Source organism: Canis lupus, unplaced genomic scaffold, assembly GCF_011100685.1.
Source record: "Canis lupus familiaris isolate Mischka breed German Shepherd unplaced genomic scaffold, alternate assembly UU_Cfam_GSD_1.0 chrUn_S1699H1893, whole genome shotgun sequence".
In the NCBI taxonomy this organism is placed as follows: Eukaryota; Metazoa; Chordata; class Mammalia; order Carnivora; family Canidae; genus Canis; species Canis lupus.
In genome coordinates this window covers 94,825-112,209 of record NW_023330547.1, presented here as the reverse complement: position 1 = coordinate 112,209, position 17,385 = coordinate 94,825, and the positions used below count along the sequence as shown (strand labels likewise).

The 17,385-nt window shown below is 39.7% G+C and overlaps 1 protein-coding gene across 1 annotated transcript; it reads right to left on the bottom strand.

Annotated features, from left to right (window-relative positions):
* Positions 1 to 4,300: 4,300 nt before the first annotated feature.
* On the bottom strand, positions 4,301 to 5,424 carry LOC119878533 (ankyrin repeat domain-containing protein 26-like). Its single transcript, XM_038589153.1, has 2 exons — positions 5,117 to 5,424; positions 4,301 to 5,029 (listed from the first exon to the last, which is right to left on the bottom strand). The coding sequence occupies exons 1-2, from the start codon at positions 5,255 to 5,257 to the stop codon at positions 4,316 to 4,318; spliced, it is 855 nt and encodes a 284-aa protein (XP_038445081.1). The 5' UTR covers positions 5,258 to 5,424; the 3' UTR covers positions 4,301 to 4,315.
* Positions 5,425 to 17,385: the final 11,961 nt, after the last annotated feature.

Below are 17,385 nucleotides of genomic sequence, written 5' to 3'. Positions count from 1 at the left end.
ATTCAACTGGCAGCGGATCTATCCAAAGAGATAGCAGGCCAGAGAGAGCTGGCATGATATACTCAGGGTGCTCAAGGAGAAGAATCTACAGCTAAGAATTTTATCCAGCAAGGCTCTCATTCAAAATACAAGGGGAGATAAAAAGCTTCCAGCACAAACAGAAACTAAAAGAATTTGTGATCCCTAAAACAGCCCTGCAAGAAGTGGTAAAGGGGAACCTTTAAGCAAACAGAGAGCCCAAAAGTAACACAGACCAGAAAAGAACAGACACAGTACATCAAAACACGGACTTGACACGTAATACAATGGCACTACATCCATATCTTTCAATCATTACTCTGAATGTAAACAAGCCAAATGCCCCAACCAAACACACAGGGTATCCCAGTGGATTAAAGAAAAAAAAAAAAGCAAGACCCATCGATATGCTATCTGTAAGAGACTCATTTTTAGACACAAAGACAACCCCAGATTGAAGGTGAGGGGGTGGAAAACCATTTTATCATATTAAAGGACATTAAAAAAAAACTGAGGTGGCAATCTTGATATCAGACAAGTTGTATTTTAAACCAAAGACTGCATTAAGAGATGAAGAAAGACACTATGCCATAATTAAAGGGTCTATCCAAAGAGAAAATTGAACAATTATAAGTATTAATGCCTCTAAAGTAGGAGCAGCCAACTATATAAACCGATTTTGTTAAGATTACATTTATTTATTTATTTGACACAGAGAGAGAACAGAAGCAAGGGCAGCAGGAGAGGGAGAAGCAGACTCCCCACTGAACAGGGAGCCTGATGAGGGCTTGATCCCAGGACCCTGAGAACATGACCTGACCAAAGGCAAGGGCTTAACCGACTGAGCCACCCAGGCCCCCTTATGAACCAATTAATATCAAAATTAAAGGAACACATTGATAGTCATACAATAATAATAAGCACTTTAACACACCACTCACTGTAACGGCCAGATCATCTAAGCAGAAGATCCACAAGGGCACAAGGGCTTTGAATGACACACTGCACAAAATGGACTTCACAGATAACTTCAGAACATTCCATCCTACAGCAACAGAATACACATTCTTCTCAGGTGCACATGGAACATGTTCCATACTAGATCATGTACTGGGTCATAAATGAGGTCTCAACTGATACCAAAAGATTGGGATCATTCCCTGCATACTTTCAGACCACAATGCTTTGAAACTGAAACTTGATCACAAGAGGAAATTTGGAAAGAATTCAAATACACGGAGGTTAAAGAATCAAGCCAGGGAATAAAAGCACAGTTTTAAAAACCTCATAGAAACAAACGAAAATGGAAACACAACTGCTCAAAACATCTGGGATGTAGCAAAGGTCATCCTAAGAAGGAAGTATATAGCAATACAAGTCTTTCTCAAGAAATGAGAAAGGTCCTAAGTACACAAGCTAACCTTACACCTAAAGGAGCTGGAAAAGAACAGAAGATTAAAACCTAAAACCAGCAGGAGAAGAGAATTCATAAAGATCAGAGCAGAAATCAATGAAATAGAAACCAAAGGAACAGTAGAACACATCAATGAAATCAGGAGCTGGTTCTTTGACAGAATAAGATCAATAAACCCCTGGACAGACATATCAAAAAGAGAATGGACCCAAAGAAATAAGATCGTGAATGAAAGAAGACAGATCACGACCAGCACCAGAGAAATACAGACAAATATAAGAACACATTCTGAGCAACTATATGCCAACAAAGTAAGCAATCTGGAAGAAATGGATCCCTTCCTATCAAAACTGAAACAGGAAGACACAGGAAACCTGAACAGACCCATAACCAGCAAGGAAATGGGAGCAGTCATCAAATATCTGCCAACAACCAAGAGTCCAGGACCAGGTGGCTTCCCAGGAGAATTCTACCACACATTCCAGGAAGAATTAATCTATTCTTCGGAGCTGTTTATAAAAATTAGTAATGGAAGGGAAACCTTCCAGTGTTCTCTGTGAGGCCAACATTACTCTGATCGCAAAACCAGAGCAAGACCCCACCCAAAAGGAGAATTACACTCCAATATCCCTGATGAACACGGATGCCAAAATTCGCACCAAGACACTGGCTGGGAGGATTCAACAGTACATTAAAGGATGATTCACCATGTCCAAGTGGGTTTTATGCCTGGGCTGCAAGGGTGATTCGACATCTGCAGATGAATCAATGTGAATACACTACAGAAATAAAAGAAAGGATAAGAACCATAGGATCCTCTCAAGAGATGCAGAAAAAGCAGTTGACAAAGTGCAGCACCCTTTCCGGATCAATACTCTTCACAGTGCAGGGAGGAGGGGAGCATATCTCAATATCATAAAAGCCATCTACGAAAAGCCCACACCCGATGCCATTCTTAATGGGGAAAAACTGAGAGCTTTGCCGCTAAGGTCAGGAACACAACAGGGAGGTCCACTCTCTGGACAACCAGTGTTGTTCGACATAGCCTCAGCATTTAGACAACAAAAAGAAATAAAAAGGCGTCTGAATCAGAAAAGAACTCAAACTCTCACTTTTCTCAGAGGACATGATATCCTATGTGGAAAACCCAAAAGACTCTACGCCAGCATTGTTAGGACCCTTTCCTGAATTCAGCAAAGCAGCAGGATAGGAAATCCATGCACAGAAATCAGTTGCATTTCTATACACTAACAATGAGATGGAAGAAAGAGAAACTGAGGAGTCAATTCCATTTACCATTGCACTAAACACCATAAGATACCTTGGAATAAACCCACCGAAAGAGACAAGGATCTGTACTCTGAAGACGACAGGACATTCTGGAAAGAAATTGAGAAATCATAAAGGACTGAAATCATTCCATGTTCATGGATTGGAAGAACAAATATTGTTAAAATGTCTATGCAAGCTCGAGCAATCTCTATATTCAATGCAATCTCTATCAAAATACTACCAACTTTTTTTTAAGATTTTTTATTTATTTATTCATTAGACACACACACAGAGAGAGAGAGAGAGAGAGAGAGAGAGAGACAGACACAGGTAGAGGGAGAAGCAGGCTCCATGCAGGGAGCCTTTTTATGTTACACAGATAATTATTTCAGCCCCACTCTCCATTCCTTGTTGATGAATTTGCAAAGCTTCCCAGCCTGCTGAAGTCTCAAAAAGAAATGGGTATTGTATAGGTGAGACTAGCAGTGGTAAATTCTACATTAATCAAATATTTTCTCTCTTTTTTATTAGAGGCTAAAATTAACTTCCAAGTTCTTCACATACTCAATCCTCTGCTCAAATCCTTCCAATAGGTTACTATCTCAGAACAAATGTGAAGTCATACTAATGGCCCTCAAGCCCCCTACATAACCTGGCTTCTGCCTCCTTCCTGGCCTCAGCTCCTAGAGATCCCTCCCCTGTCCATGCTCACTCCACTCCTGCTATACAAGAATCCTGCCATCCTTCCCTCAGTAGCCTGAAAATGGAGATCCAGTGCCAAATTAATAAATCACAAAGATACAATTCTATTGGAAAATTTTAAGCCCAAATGGTAGTTACCAATGGAGTTTTGAAATGAGCAAATTATTTGAAAAATGCTTAAATTATAAACCGTGGTGGGAAGATGAAATCAAATACAGCTTTGCTAAGTCACCAGTTATCCCAAATTATGATTTACTGAAAAGTAGATGCCTTCAAAAAGTGAAAAGGTCACAAGAATAAATGATTTGAGACTAAACATTTAAATTTACATAAATAAAAATAAAAGTATGCTAACTGAAAATGCTTAAAAAGCTATCAAAAAAAAAGTACTGAGATACAGCACCTACACTTCAGTTCATGTGACAAGTCTGGAGTTAGTTGTCAAGGTAATCCACTTACTTGAACCTCAAGGTCAAAACACTCAGGTATGAGCATTTCCACTTATCTGTTCATCATGGTATTAAAACATGGTGACAAGAATTAAAACTATTTTAGTAGTACTAACAATAAATTATTAATATCAGACTCCTTTCTTTAACAATGTATAACTTAACCTCTTGAAGTTTCTCATAGATGACGTGCATTTTTATTCAAATTAAGGCACCTTTCAGGTCTAATTTTTATTTGCTGGATACAAGTTATGCAGATTCAAAACTGACCCATAATCATTCAGGTCGTGATCTCGGGGTCATGAAGTGGAGCTCTGCACTGGTTATAGAGCCCACTTTGGATTCTCTCTCCCTCTCCATCTGCCCCACTCCCATTTAGGTGCAGGTGCACTATTTCTCTCCAAAAAAAAAAAAAAAAAATAGTACTAATAAGCCATAACCAAACATTACTTTGAACTTTCTAATAGGAAGCTTGAAAAATATTTGTCTTTCTGAATACTTCTCTTTCTTCTTTCTCATCTTCATATCTAAATGCTCTTTCCATTATCTGTTTACATTTATTGATTAACTCCTTATTTTTTTCTCGCAGTAGAAGAGCTCGTTTTTCACCTGCAACTCGAACCATTCTTACAATAACCTGAACCTGGTCTTTGAGATCAATTATAGTCTTTTCTTTACATTCCACTCTGCTGTAGGCATCATCTAGTTGCTCTCGGAGCAACATATTTTCAATTTTTAGTTGAGATAATTTCTCTTCTAAGGATTCATGCTTTCCCATGTATTTATTCACTTTACCTTGTTCGTTTTGAGATTTCTGCTCAATTTCCTTCTTCTGACCCTGTGTTTGTTTTGGGTTTCTTTGTAAATGTTCTAAAGCCAACGTCTTTTCTCTGAGAGCATCTCTTGTATACTGGAGCTCAATTTCTAGGGCATTAAATTTACTTTCGACTTCAGAAAGTTGCTGAGAAAGCACCTCATTGTTATCTTTTAGGTTAGACATCTCAAAGTTCATTTTGTCCTGTAAATGACACCACTCATCTTTTGCTCTCTGGAAAGCAAGTTCTAGGTCTCTTTTTGATGCCTGACTTTGATCACGATCCTGTATAGCTGTAGCGAGTCTAGCTCGGTATGATTGAAGTTTTGCTTCCAGTCTTTCTCTGTTTAGCTTTTCATCCTGCAATTTAGAGTTCAGCATGGTATTCTCAGTTGTCACAACATTCAGCTGCCCACTAGATTGGAATACTGTATTTGTTAATGTTACCTCATTCAGTTTTATGGCGTTTTGAAGACTGTCATTCTTTTCTTTTTCAGTTTCAGTGTCTTCACAATACCTCTTTTCCTGCTTCTGATTCCTTATTGTGTCTATTTCCAGTCTTAGCATGGCAAGTTCATCTTGCAACATGCGGTTTTCATGTAACAGACCTTTTTCTTTTTCATGAGGAGGAGAAACCTAAGTAAAACAAGAGTCTTTTAGCTGGAACTCAATAAAATGACATTATCATGATTTTCTCTGAAATCAAAGAATATCCTATGTTTATACAAGGAATGGGTTGCAGTTAAGTGGATATCCAACTGGAAAAACACAAAGTTGGATCCAAGCTCAAACTTTTATACAAGCATAAATTCCCCAAAGTTCAAAAGTTTAATTGAAAGCAATGAATGCATGAAAGGAAAAAGAAATCATGACAAAATCCTAAGAATCTCAGAATTGGAAAGGTCTTTCTCTGGTTTACAACAAACTCAGAAGGCTTGAAAGAAAAAAACTAATACATCTGACTACACTAAAATTGAGTTTATAGTCTCATGTCTAACACAGTCCACAGGAAAACCCTTAGCTCTGCATATATTTGGACAGATTCAATTTCCTAACCTCACTTTGTCCTGAGAATATTCCATACGTATTCGACTTTTCTAACATTTCTATACTCAGTTATAAGAATTTTATCTACTGATAACTAATAAATCTAGGCATTGTACTACAAACATGTCTGCACACATTAATTATCTCTTTTAGTTATCACAATTCAAAAATGGAGAGGTTAAAAATACTAAGTGAGCTGCAGGACATTCCCCAGGTCTTTGTACCCACTACCACTATTCTGGCACCAAACTGCAGCTACTTCTCTAGTGTGAGTCTTAAATACAAAAGAAGCCTTGTATTTCAGGAGTGGCTGGGTGGCTCAGTCAGTTAAGCCTCTGCCTTCGGCTGAGGTCATGGTCCCCGGATCCTGAGAGCAAGTCCCGTGTCAGGCTCCCTGCTCCACAGAAAGCCTGCTTTTCTCTCTCCCTCTGCCTCCACTCCCCCTGCTTGTGCTCTGTCAAATGAATCCATAAAGTCTTTTAAAAAGAAAAAAAAAAAGCCTTATATTTCAAAATACCAATACTAACTAAGGTAAAATTTATGTAGCTCCTAGAAAAATCATGAGATTATTTGTGGCTGCAACTAATTTTATTTCCTCTTCAGATGTTTAAAATGGCAATAAATGCAGAAGAGGGGAAAATACACTGAGCTATTTTACTAGGAACAAAAGACTTATCAATAAATTATCAGTAAGTATATATTACAGCATATGATTATTTCAAAAGCTCCTTGTAGGGAACCCTGGGTGGCGCAGCGGTTTGGCGCCTGCCTTTGGCCCAGGGCGCGATCCTCGAGACCCGGGATCGAATCCCACATCGGGCTCCCGCCCCGCCTCCTTCTGCCCACCTCAAAAGCCCTGCTACCTGTTTTCCTGTCCCTTTCATTTATGTCACATAAACCAAAAAGCAGAAACTGCTCTACGTCCTGCAATTTTTCTGGATCATCAGCGACCACAGCTCTGTGGATTTTCCTGAGATCTTGATACTTGATGTTGTATCCGGGGCCGGGGCTGTGGAAGCTGGAAACAATCATAGGCGGCGACCTGACCCTCAGAGGCCTGAGGTTGAAGCCGAAGCGCAGCAGGCCCCACCCATTCCGCGCTGTAGATCTCTTTTTCATAATGAAGCCGAGACTTCGATGACACAGGTTTCACCGCCTCTAGTGCGAGACACTCATCGTCAGCAATAAGGCAAGTGGGCCTCGCCTCAATGTCTCAGGGACTAAGCCCAAGGACTTAGAACCTTCCTACGCAGAACCAGTGTAACCTAGCAACACTGCTAAATGCGAATGCGCCTGCGCACCTCAGAAGCTGGCATCCCTGTGCATGCGCACAGAGGGCAGTGGCCAAGGGTGCCCAAAGCATATGTGTGAGGAGGCCCAAGCCTCTCAAATCTCTGAGATCCCCTGAGAGTGGGGCTGGCTTCCCTTCAGAAGTTGGTCGGATGGCTGAGCATTTGCGGACATTTGCAAAAGCCTCCAGGGTGTGGAAATGTAGTCTTCTGGGCCCATGGGTGGCTCAGTGGTTGAGCATCTTGCCTTTGGTTTCGGTCATGATCCCGGGGTCCTAGGATCAAGTCTTGCATCGCACACCCCACAGGGAGCCTGCTTCTCCCTCTGCCTATGTCTCTGCCTCTCTCTGTATGTCTCATTTGAAAATAAATATAATCTTGAAAAAAAATGTATCTCAAAGTAACTTCAAAGAACTGAGAAGGAATAATTCTAACTATAAGAAGTGATTAAAGGGATCCCTGGGTGGCACAGCAGTTTAGCGCCTGCCTTTGGCCCAGGGCACGATCCTGGAGACACGGGATAGAATCCCACGTCGGGCTCCCGGTGCATGGGGCCTGCTTTTCCCTCTGCCTGTGTCTCTGCCTCTCTCTGTGTGTGTGACTATCATAAATAAATTTTTTAAAAAATTTAAAAAAAAATGAGACTATAGGAGGCGGGGCAAGATGGTAGAAGAGTAGGGTCCCCAAGTCACCTGTCCCCACCAAATTACCTAGATAACCTTCAAGTCATCCTGAAAATATACAAATTCAGCCTGAGATTTAAAGAATGCTACAGTGAGAAGAGTTCACGCTTCTATCAAGGCAGGAAGATGGGGGGAAAGGGGAAAAAATTAATAAAGAAACAAAAGGCATCCAAGGGGGAGGGGCCCGTGAGGAGCCGGGTTAAGGCCGGGGCGAGTGCCCCCAGGACAAGAAAGCCCCATCCGGGAGAAGTAGAAGCTTCGCCAATCTTCCCGGGAGGAAAGGCACTCGCAGGGAGTTCAAGCAGGACCCCAGGAGGGCGGGGGTGCCCTCAGGCTCCCTGGGACACTAACAGACACCTGCGCCCTGGGGAGAGTACACGGAGCTCACTAAAGGGCTGCAGCGCACCTGGCTGGACCCGGGAGCAGCTCGGAGGCGCTCAGGCGGAGGCTCCATGCAGAGGGAGCTGCGCGGCCCAGGAGCACTAATTCAATAGCGCAGGCCCAGGAGCACAGGGCGCTGGGGACACAGCCCAGGATCCGGCCTCCCCCCTGGGACAGGCAGAGGAAAGAAGGGCCCAGGACAGTGAGGAGGCTCCTGTCCCAAGCAGAGCAGATCAGCGGCCCCACCCCCGGGGCGTCCAGGCCCCTGCCAACTGAAAGCTCCTTAGTTACTGCCGGAGCTGACCCTAGGGTTCCAGAGCTGGCCAAGGACACTGTGGTTGTTCCTCCCTGGGCCTCACGGGGTAAACAACCCCCACTGAGCCTCACAGTGCCCTCACCAGATAAACAGGATAAACACTCACTGAGCCCGGCACCAGGCAGGGGGCTGAGCAGCTCCCCCAAGTGCCCACACCTGAAAATCAGCACAAAAGGCCCCTCCCCCAGAAGAATTGATATCAATTAATAACTAAATTAATAACCATATTTAAGACATACTTAGATAATACACTTATACTTGACTTCAATCTAGCGCTTTCTACATTCGATAGGTCTTTTTTTTATTTTTTAGGTCTTCTGTGGATAGCATTATGTGACACATAAATTAAAAAAAAATCTGGGCACTTTAGGGTATACTGTGCACTAATTTATACAGTCTATTGCTAACCATTTCTTTATTGGACTACAACTTTCCTTTGCAAATACTGAGTTCTGTCTCAGTCCCTACTCTGTCCAGACCTTACTTCTAATTCATGCACTCAAACAAATCTTTGCTGAGCTTCTACTAAATATACTCCTAGCTGACATGAAGCTTGTGAGTTTGAAGTGGAATTAACTGTTTGCAAAAGGCAGCTGTATGCCAGTCAGTCTTTCTACCAGAAGCGGCCAATGCTCTCCCATTAGTCCTTGGGTGTTCTTCAGTATTTAATTGTCCTCTTTCTGAAATTATCCTCTTTCTGAGAAGTGACTTATGACTTCCTGTACTGTATTCTTGGAATGGAACCTTTCCAAGCCTGCACCCTCCCTGAGTGGCTTTGTATCCCATACCCCTGGGGCTTTTTTCATGGTCCTACTACCCTGCTGGATGACTCTGTGTATAAAGCTCTGTTTTCCAATGACTAGGAAGCTTTAATGATGAGCAGAGACTGCATCTGCCTTGTTTACTGTCCTATTTCTAGCTGTAGCAGAGTGCCTAGCATATAGTAGTTACTTTAATTGCATGAGTGAAAGGACAAGCAGTGCATAATTACATGCCAGTTACCTACAAAAAGCATTTAATATTCTAGGAATTCAAAAATTATCTAGGAATTCAAAAGCTATCACATGTTTATGTACTGAGAGTGTTGGGAGGAAATAAGAAAAAATTGAACTGGATTTTGAGAGTTAAGGATTTGGATAAATAGAGCAAAGAAGAGAGGGTATTTCAAATGAGAAAACAGAAACATAGGGAAGCATAAGATGCAATCAAAAGACCTTGAATTTACCAATTATCAGTAACTAAAGATATAATATTAAGGAAAAGTAATAAAGTAAGCATTAATTTAACTCTTCAGTTTATATCTGATACTGCAAAGTAACTGTTATTCAACACAATATTGCTTACATTTATTTTTATAGTTGTCAGTTGTTTCTGATGTGTTATCTTTACCTTTTGTCCTTTTTTGGGGGAATACTCTATTTTATCCATGTATTTAATTTTTACTGAAGTATAAATGATATACAAGATAATATTAAGGTATATATCATAGTGATTTGATATTTTTACATGTTACAAAATGATCCCCATGATAAATCTGCTTGTCATCTCCCACTATGTGAAGTTAATACAATACTATTGACTATATTCCCTATGTAGTACATTACATCCCCATGACTTATTTCTTTATAACTGGAAGTTTGTGCCATTTAATCCACTTCACCACATTTACCTGTTTCCCCCATCAACTCGTATCCCCTCTGGTAGCCTATAGTTTGTTTCTTGTACCTATGAGTCTGCTTGTTTTGTGTTGTGTTTTTAGAGTTCACATATAAGAGAAATCATAAAGTTTTTCTCTTCTTCTGTCTGACATATTTCACTTAGTGTAATAGCACTGATCTAAGTCCATCCATGTTGTTGCAAATGGAAAGATGTCATTCATTTTTGTGGTTGAGTAATATTCTGTTGGATATACCTACCACATCTTCTTTCTTCATTCATCTATCACTGGACCATTAGGCTGCTTCCACATCTTGGCTGTTGTAAATAATGTTGCAGTAAACCTAGGGTGCATATATTTCTTCAAATTGGTGTGTTCATTTTCTTTGGATAAATAAGTGAAATTGCTGGATCATATGATAATTCTAAATTTAATTTTTTGAAGAACCTCTAAAATGTTTTCCATAGTGGCTGCACCAATATACATTCCTCCCAACAGTGCGTTGGAATTCCCTTTTCTCCACAGACTCCAACACTTGCTGTTTTTGTATTTTTGAAAGTTAATCTGGCTGGAGTGATTTGCATTTTTCCCTGATGTTGAGTGACGTTGAGCACCTTTCCATATGCCTGTTAGCTATGTTTGTCTTCTTTGGGAAGATGTCTATTGAAGTTCTCTACTCGTTTTTAAATTAGATTGCTTTTTAAATATTCAGTTGTATAAATTCTTTCTGTATTTTGGATGTTAACTCCTTATTGAATATATGATGTGCAAATATCTCCCCCCATTTGGTAGGTTGCCTTTTTGTTTTGTTGATGGTTTCCTTCACTGTGCAAAAGATTTTTACTTTGATGTAATTTCATTTGTTTGTGTTAACCTTCGTTCTCCTTCCCTGAGGAGGCTGGTCCAAAAAAATGTTGCTAAGATGAATGTCAAAAGTTTATCGCCTGCATTTTCTTCTAGGAGTTTTATGGTTTCAGGTCCTACATTCAGGTCTTTAGTCCATTTTGAATTTATTTTTTGTATATGGTAGTAAGATAGTGGTTAAATTTCATTCTTCTACATGTGTCTGTCCAATTTTCCCAAAATTATTTCCTGAAGAGAATGTCTTCTCCATTGTGTGTTCTTGCCTCCTTTGTCATAGATTAATTGACCATAAATATGTGGATTTATTTCCAGGGTCTCTATTTCATTGACCTAAGGGTTTTTGTGTCAGTACCATACTGTTTTGATTACTATAGTTTGAAATTAGGGACCATTATGCCTCCAGCTTTGTTCTGTGTCAAGATTATTTTGGCTATTTTGAGTCTTTCATGGTTTCATACAAATTTTAAGGATTCTTTGTTCTAGTTATGTGCAGAGTGTCACCAGTATATTGATGGGAATTGTATTGAATCTGTAGATTCCTTTGAGTAGCATAGACATTGTAACAATATTAATTCTTCCAATCCTTCCAATCCATAGCACAGTATATCTTTCCATTTATTTGTGTTGTCCTCAGTTTCTTTTTTCAGTATTTTATAGTTTTAAGGATACAAGTTTTCACCTCCTTGATTAAATTTATCCCTAAGCTTTTTTTTTTTATTTTGATGCAGTTGTAAATGAGATTGCATCATTAATTTCTTTTTCTCATAGTTACTAGTGTAGGGAAGAAACACAATGAATTTCTCCGTATGCTAATTTTGTATCCTATAACTTTATGAAATTCACTTATTAGCTCTAATAATTTTTTGGAGTCCTTAGGGCTTTCTATATATAGTGTAATGCCATCTGCAAATAACGACAGTTTACTTCTTCATTTTCAATTTTTCTGCGTTTTTTTAATTATCTAATTGCTATGGCTAGGACTTTTAATACCATATTGAATGAAAGTGACAAGGTTGGGCATCCTTGTCTTGTTTCTGATCTTTGAGGAAAACCTTCAGTTTTCACCACTGAGTATAATGTTAACTGTGGGTTTGACATATATGGCCTTTATTACGTTGAGATATATTTCTTTTATACACACTTTGTTGAGACTTTTTTTTTATCATAAATGGAAGTTGAATTTTATGATATGCTTTTTCTACACCTGTTGAGAAAAATCATATGATGTTTATTCTTCATTTTGTTGATGTGGGTACATCATGTTGATTTGTGAGTGTCGAACCATTCTTCCATCCCTGAAATAAATCCCATTTGATTATAATGCATTCTCCTTTTAACGTGTGTTGAATTAGGTTTGCTAATATTTGTTGAGGGTTTTCATATCTGTGTTCATCAGAGACTCTGGCATGTGATTTTCTTTTTGTGTGATGTCTTTGGATTTGATATCAGGGCAGTGCTAGCCACTTAAAATGAATTTGGAAGCCTTCCTTTCTCTTCAGTTCTTTTAGGGGGAGAGGAATAATTTGAGAGTTATAGGGCTTTAACTATTTGGTATAACCATCAGTGAAGCTGTCCAGTCCTTGTTTTGGGGAGTTTTTATTCCTAATTCATTTTCATTATTCATCATTGACCACTAAGATCTTATTTAAAACAAATAATTTTGAAGATTTTATTTATTTGAGAGAGAGAGAGAGAGAGAGACCACACAAACAGAGGGAGAAAGAGGGAGAGAAAAAGCAGGCTCCCTGCTGAGGAGGGAGCTGGATATTGGTTTCATACCCAGTACCCTGGAATCCTGACCTGAGCTGAAGGCAGATGTTTAATTGACTGAGCCACCCAGGCATCCCTATAATTGACCTACTAAGGTCTTCTGTATCTTCATGATTCAGTGTTGGAAGATTGTGCATTTTTAGGAATTTATCCTTTTTTTTCTAGGTCTTCCAGTATGGTTATGTATAATTGTTTTCTGGTCATCTCTTATACTGTTTTTGTATTTTGTGGTGTCACGTGTAACATCCTCTACATTTCTTTTTTATTTTCTTCAATCGTTTTTTTTTTTTTTAATTTATGATAGTCACAGAGAGAGAGAGAGAGAGAGAGAGAGGCAGAGACACAGGCAGATGGAGAAGCAGGCTCCATGCACCAGGAGCCTGACGTGGGATTCGATCCCGGGTCTCCAGGATCGCGCCCCGGGCCAAAGGCAGGCGCCAAACCGCTGCGCCACCCAGGGATCCCAAGATTTTATTTATTTATTCATGAGAGACACAAGCAGAGGGTGAAGCAGGCTCCACGCAGGGAGCCCGATGTGGGACTCGATCCTGGGTCTCTAGGATCATGCCCTGAGCCAAAGGCAGGTGGAAAACCACTGAGCCGCTTGGCCTGCCCTTCCTCTACATTTCTGGTTGTATTTGTGCCCTCTTTCTTTTTGAGGATTATGGCTAGTTTATAGGCTTTGTTTATCCTTTCAAAGAACCAGGTCTTGGTTTTATTGATCTTGTCTATTGTGCATATCGATTTTGTTTGTTTACTTGTTTCTACTTTTTTTTTTTTGTTCTTGTTGTTTTGTTTTGGTGGGTTTTTTTTTTTAAGTCTCTAGTTCATTTACTTTTTCTGTGATATTTTTTCTTTTTTTCCTTTTTTTATTTTTTTATTTTTTTTCTTTTTTTAAATAATAAATTTATTTTTTATTGGTGTTCAATTTGCCAATATACAGAATAACACCCAGTGCTCATCCCGTCAAGTGCCCCCCTCAGTGCCCGTCACCCATTCACCCCCACCCCCGCCATCCTCCCCTTCCACCACCCCTAGTTCATTTCCCAGAGTTAGGAGTCTTCATGTTCTGCCTCCCTTTCTGATATTTCCCACCCATTTCTTCTCCTTTCCCTTCTATTCACTTTCAGTATTATTTATATTCCCCAAATGAATGAGACCATATAATGTTTGTCCTTCTCCGATTGACTTATTTCACTCAGCATAATACCCTCCAGTTCCATCAACGTTGAAGCAAACGGTGGGTATTTGTCATTTCTAATGGCTGAGTAATATTCCATTGTATACATAGACCACATCTTCTTTATCCATTCATCTTTCGATGGACACCGAGGCTCCTTCCACAGTTAGGCTATTGTGGACATTGCTGCTAGAAACATCGGGGTGCAGGTGTCCCGGGCTTTCATTGCATCTGTACCCTTGGGGTAAATCCCCAGCAGTGCAATTGCTGGGTCATAGGGCAGGTCTATTTTTAACTCTTGAGGAACCTCCACACAGTTTTCCAGAGTGGCTGCACCAGTTCACATTCCCACCAACAGTGCAAGAGGGTTCCCTTTTCTCTACATCCTCTCCATCATTTGTGGTTTCCTGTCCTTGTTAATTTTCCCCATCCTCACTGTGTGAGGTGGTATCTCATTGTGGTTTTTGATTTGTATTTCCCTGATGGCAAGTGATGCACAGCATTTTCTCATGTGCATGTTAGCCATGTCTATGTCTTCCCTCGTGAGATTTCTCTTCATGTTTTTTGCCATTTTCATGATTGGATTGTTTGTTTCTTTGCTGTTGAGTTTAAGAAGTTCTTTATAGATCTTGGAAATTAGCCCTTCATCTGATACGTCATTTGCAAATATCTTCTCCCATTCTGTAGGTTGTCTTTTAGTTTTGTTGACTGTATCCTTTGCTGTGCAAAAGTTTCTTATCTTGATGAAATCCCAATAGTTCATTTTTTGCTTTTGTTTCTTTTGCCTTTGTGGATGTATCTTGCAAGATGTTACTGTGGCCAAGTTCAAAACGGGTGTTGCCTGTGTTCTCCTCTAGGATTTTGATGGAATCTTGTCTCACATTTAGATCTTTCATCCATTTTGGGTTTATCTTTGTGTATGGTGAAAGAGAGTGGTCTAGTTTCATTCTACTGCATATGGATGTCCAATTTTCCCAGCACCATTTATTGAAGAGACTGTCTTTCTTCCAGTGGATAGTCTTTCCTCCTTTATCGAATATTAGTTGACCATAAAGTTGAGTGTCCACTTCTGGGTTCTCTATTCTGTTCCCCTGATCTATGTGTCTGTTTTTGTGCCAATACCACACTGTCTTGATGACCACAGCTTTGTAGTACAACCTGAAATCTGGCATTGTGATGCCCCCAGATATGGTTTCCTTTTTTAAAATTCCCCTGGCTTTTCGGGGTCTTTTCTGATTCCACACAAATCTTAAAATAATTTGTTCTAACTCTCTGAAGAAAGTCCATGGTATTTTGATAGGGATTGCATTAAACGTGTAAATTGCCCTAGGTAACATTGACATTTTCACAATATTAATTCTGCCAATCCATGAGCATGGAATATTTTTCCATCTCTTTGTGTCTTCCTCAATTTCTTTCAGAAGTGTTCTATAGTTTTTAGGGTGTTGTTAGGTGTAGATCCTTTACCTCTTTGGTGAGGTTTATTCTAGGTATCTTATGCTTTTGGGTGCAATTGTAAATGGGATTGACTCCTTAATTTCCCTTTCTTCAGTCTCATTGTTAGTGTATAGAAACGTCACTGACTTCTGGGAATTGATTTTGTATCCTGCCACGCTGCCAAATTGCTGTATGAGTTCTAGCAATCTTGGGGTGGAGGCTTTTGGGGTTTCTATGCACAGTATCATGTCCATCGGTGAAGAGGGAAGTGTTTGACTTCTTCTTTGCCAATCTGCATGCCTTTAATATCTTTTTGTTGTCTGATTGCTGAGACTAGGACTTCCAGTACGATCTTGAATATCAATGGTGAGAGTGGACATCCCTGTCTTGGTCCTGATCTTAGGGGAAAGGCTCCCAGTGCTTCCCCATTGAGAATTATATTTGCTGTGTGCTTTTCGTAGATGGCTTTTAAGATGTTGAGGAATGTTCCCTCTCTCACAACACTCTGAAGTGTTTTGATCGGGAATGGCCGCTGTGTTTTGTAAAATGCTTTCACTGCATCTAATGAGAGGATCATACGTTTCTTGGCTTTCTCTTGCTGATATGATAAATCACATTGATTGTTTTATGAGTGTTGTACTAGCCTTGTGTCCCGGGAATAAATCCTACTTGGTCATGGTGAATAATTTTCTTAAGGTACTGCTGGATCCTATTGGCTAGTAATCTTGTTGAGAATTTTTTGCATCCATGTTCATCAGGGATATTGGTCTGTAATTCTTCTTTTTGGTGGGGTCTTTGCCTGGTTTTGGAATTAAAGGTGATGCTGGCCTCATAGAACGAATTTGCAAGTACTCCATCCTTTCTATCTTTCCAAACAGCTTTAGTAGAATAGGTATGGTTTCTTCTTTAAACGTTTGATAAAATTCCCCAAGGAAGCCATCTGGCCCTGGACTTTTGTGTCTTGGGAGGTTTTTGATGACTGCTTCAATTTCCTCCCTTGTTATCGGCCTGTTCAGGTTTTCTGTTTCTTCTTCCTGTTCCAGTTTTGGTAGTTTGTGGCTTTCCAGAAATATGTCCATTTCTTCTAGATTGCCTGATTTATTGGCATATAGCTGTTCATAATATGTTTTTAAAATCTTTTGTATTTCCTTGGTGTTGGTAGTGATCTCTCTTTTCTCATTCATGATTTTATTAATTGAGTCTTCTCTCTTTTCTTTTTAAAGGGTGAATAATGGTTTATCTATGTTATTAATTCTTTCAAAGAACCAACTCCTGGTTTTGTTTGATCTGTTCCACAGTTCTTCTGGTCTCGATTTCGTTGAGTTCTGCTCGAATCTTTAATTAACCTCTCTTCTGCTGGGTGTAGGATCTATTTGCTGTTTTTTTTTTCTTTCTCTAGGTCCTTTAGGTGTAAGGTTAGCTTTTGTATTTGAGTTCTTTCCAGCTTTTGGATGGCTGCTAGTATTGTGATGTATTTCCCCCCTCAGGACTGCTTTTGGTGTATCCCAAGGTTTTAAAATGGTAGTATCTTCAATCTCATTAGTTTCCATGAATCTTTTTAATTTCTCCTTAATTTCCTGGTTGACCCTTCATCTTTTAGCAGGATGGTCCTTAACCTCCACGTGTTTGAAGTCCTTCCAAACTTCTTGTTGTGATTTAGTTCTAATTTCAAGGCATTATGGTCTGAGAATATGCAGGGGACGATCCCAATCTTTGGGTATCGGCTCAGATCCAATTTGTGACCCAGTATGTGGTCTATTCTGGAGAAAGTTCCATGTGCACTTGAGAAGAATGTATTTTCAATTGAGTCTGGATGTAAAGTTCTGTAGATATCTGTGAAATCCATCTGTCCAGTGTATCATTTAAAGCTCTCGTTTCTTTGGCGATGTTGTGTTTAGGAAACTATCAAGTGTAGAAAGCGCTAGATTGAAGTCACAAAGTATAAGTGTATTATTATCTAAGTACGTCTTCACTTTGGTTATTAATTGATTGATATATTTGGCAGCTTCCACATTCGCGGCAATATATTGAGGATTGTTAAGTCCTCTTGTTGGATAGATCCTTTAATTATGATATGGTGTCCCTCTTCATC

What these genes read in the sequence shown, in the direction of transcription:
- LOC119878533 (XM_038589153.1), bottom strand. Translation starts at nt 5,257, where the DNA reads ATGTTGCAAGATGAACTTGCCATGCTAAGACTGGAAATAGACACAATA. An exon ending in ACGCCATAAAACTGAATGAG is followed by an intron (nt 5,030 to 5,116) that starts GTAACATTAACA and finishes TCTAAATTGCAG; the next exon opens with GATGAAAAGCTAAACAGAGA.